The 3,123-nt window shown below is 41.5% G+C and overlaps 1 protein-coding gene across 2 annotated transcripts in view; it reads right to left on the bottom strand.

The window, feature by feature from the left end:
• The window catches only part of ENTPD3 (ectonucleoside triphosphate diphosphohydrolase 3), a 50,240-nt gene extending 47,477 nt beyond the window's left edge, over nt 1-2,763 (bottom strand). For both annotated transcript variants that reach the window (XM_006868750.1, XM_006868751.1), the window contains exon 1: nt 2,715-2,763. In XM_006868750.1, the coding sequence (XP_006868812.1) occupies nt 2,715-2,754 (40 nt within the window). In that variant the 5' untranslated portion in view covers nt 2,755-2,763. The remainder of the gene's footprint in view (nt 1-2,714) is intronic.
• Between the last annotated feature and the right edge of the window lie 360 nt (nt 2,764-3,123).

The raw sequence follows: 3,123 nt of genomic DNA, 5'->3' as shown, positions 1-3,123 counted from the left end.
TCTAAATATTCCTTTATATGTGGTTCAGAGTTCTGGGACCATCCCCTGAGCCTGCTTGGTTGGGTATTCTGTGTTGTTGTTGGCGGAGCTCTTTACTACACGTCTACCCAATCTGCCATCTTGTTTGTTCTCTCCTCTAAATCAGATTTTTAAAAAAGTTGTTTGTGAGTTGTACTATACTTCAATTGTTCAATAACCAAATGTGGCTAATGGCTACCATATTAGATAGTACAACTATACAACTTTTCCATCATCATAGACAGCAATGAGGCAGATCTTGCCCTATTCCAGAACATTTACTCTTAGATGACCATAATCTATGCTTTGTTGTTAAGTGCCATCAAGTCGTTTCCGACTCATAGCAACCCTGTATACAGTTTCTGAGGAGCAGCTGGTGGGTTTGAATTGCCAACCTCGAAGTTAGCAGTACAATGTTTATCTTACAACACCACACCAGTACTCCAATCTATGCTTTACTTTCATTATTTCTAGGAGACATTTTCCTGGAAGAAATAAAAGGCATGTGTATGCCATTATGGTAGAACTAGATTCAGCCCCCAATATGCAATTGCATCATAATACTTGGCAGTCACGCGGTGGGTCTCAATGACTCAGAGCAGCCAATATTTTCTGCCCTATCTGATTCACCTGCAGTATAGATGTAGCTACAGGCACTTACTGATGTCAAAGATAGTCACTTAACACCTTAATTTACCTACCTTGTTAGTAGGAATGTAAACTGATATATACAAATCAACAAAGGGTAATTTGTCAATATTGACCAAAATTGTAAATACACATAACAGCTGCTCACACTTCTGGAAATTGAGCTCAAAGCTAGCCCCATGTGTATAAAATGAATTATAGGAGTGGGCTTCAAAGATATGTTGGAGAAATAGAATTAAACAATAATGGAATTTATTTGTAATACCAACTGGAGGGGGCCAGTCCATACTAAACACCATCAGTGAAGCTGACCTTCAGAGCCTCTCACAGGGTCCTAACTCACTTCTCTGTGAGTCCAGATAAAAGGTCATGAACCAGCCAGGAACCAGTTTATCCACAGAGGCAACGTTGTGCATCAACATTTAAAGAATGCATTTGTCAGTGCCAGTTACAGAAATTTAAGGGATTTTTCTCTTAACAAGACACAGTAGTTAATTTGAGGTTAAATTTGCCCTTTGGAAGGAATGTAGCAAATTGGTCTATCTAGGTGATATTGCAGTGTATATATATGGTAAAATTTCAAAGTGTGTGTGTGGGGGGGGAGGGGATGTAAAAATCAAAGGAAACCAGTAACTTAGGTACAATTTCCTTTTTTTAAAAGTCTTATAAATATCATAAAGCCTCCACTTCTGGTGTGGTGCTGTAGCATCAGCACTGGACTTTGAACCTCAAGGTTGGTTGTTCAAACCACCAACTGCTCTTCAGAAATCCTATACAGGGTTGCTATGACTTGGAACCAACTTGATAGCATGAAACAACAACAATCCTAACAACGGGGTTCCTGGTGGGAGTTATAGGGTAAGTAAGTACTGAACTGCTAACTGCAAGGTAGGCAGTTCAAACCCACCAGCTGCTCTTTGGAAACCCTACACAAGGTTACTATGAGTTGGAACAGACTCAATGGCACACAACAACAACAACATCCCCAAAACATATCCTTTTGGGAGACCCAATTTAGGGACATAACTAAAGAACACAGGAGAGTAATGGTTTGTAAGCATTCTGCTGATCAGAGCCACGTGCCTGGCTTCCTAAGTCCTCAGTGCTTCAGCAGTTTTCAGGGGGGAAAGCTATGATTAACTTAAGCAAATCCTTGCCCAGCAGAAAAGGTTATTACAAAGCAAATGGATCATTTAGGGGAGGCAGTTCAGAGCTGTGCTGCCATTAGAGCTAGACAAACACTATAATTACAAGGTGCTTACCTGCAAGTACGGAGGCCAGAACCGCCGTCAAGAAGTGGGTGGGGTCTAGCTGATACGTATGTGTCTACCTCTGTGTGTGTGCGTGCGCGCACGCTGTGCAAGTTCTGCACATGTGTCTGCATTCTTATAAATTGCCCCTGCTAATTTGTAACTGGAGTCCTGGTGTCGCGCTGTGGGTTAATGCGCCAGACTGCAAAGCTGTTTGAATTGCGAGATTGGCGGTTCAAGCTCACCAGCTGCTCCTCGGAAACCCTATACAGGGTCACTATGGATCGGAAGTGACTTGAGGGCACTTAACAACAACAACAATTTATAAGTGATAACAATGCTGACTGCTGTCCATGGAGGAGTTGGGAAGAGAAGGCTGCTACTAACACTGTGCCTGCAACAACACTTGGATGGAAATGCAGGAAAGATCCAAGTTCCTTACAATTCATCACAAAATCAACAAATGCTAAAGGAAATCTTACACATAGCTATGCAAGGAAAACCACGAGGACCAAATTAATGGATTACACAAACAGGAAAAACCATTTGAGTGAAACATGCATGCTAGTCCTTGTTTTGTGTGACTTTGCACTCAAAACTTTTTTTAAAAAAGCAATACTTTTATCTGAGGAATGCTGATAGTGAAACCCCCGTGAGCAATGGAGTCTCAAACCAATGAGATTCATGAAACACTCATTTGTAGGGAGTATGGAGGAAAAACTGTAGGCTGCAGCTGGAACTCTCATGGGATCTGACCAACCCATCCATACCTGCTGCCTGAGTAAAGACACTACTAACCTGTTTGCTCACAAGGTTGGCGGGTCAGCACAGTGAACATCTTCTCTCCCAGCTGCCTGGGAAAGAACACAGAATGACAATGTGGACTTAGCCTCTGACTTAAATTTTAAAAACTTGCACACGTTAAAACCCTCTCCACTCTCTCTCTATCAAAACCTCACCTGAGGATATATCCTTCAACTTCGAAGATACACTCAAAGCGAGGGCGTGATTTTAGTGACTCCTCCCCAAATGCAAGGAAGGAAGAAAAGGTTTCTGAAACTTTAAATTTTAAAGAAAAAAAAAATCCAAAATATAACCCTCTCTCTTCTTTTACGCAGGTTTCCCTCCATCTTTACCCCACCCCCAGAGCTAGAATAAATCATCCTCCTTTTATTATTAACAATTACTTGCTGAAGTAAGGCTTTCC

This window comes from Chrysochloris asiatica, unplaced genomic scaffold (assembly GCF_000296735.1).
Source record: "Chrysochloris asiatica unplaced genomic scaffold, ChrAsi1.0 scaffold00124, whole genome shotgun sequence".
Classification (NCBI taxonomy): domain Eukaryota; kingdom Metazoa; phylum Chordata; class Mammalia; order Afrosoricida; family Chrysochloridae; genus Chrysochloris; species Chrysochloris asiatica.
This window is presented reverse-complemented; position numbering and strand designations above follow the sequence as displayed.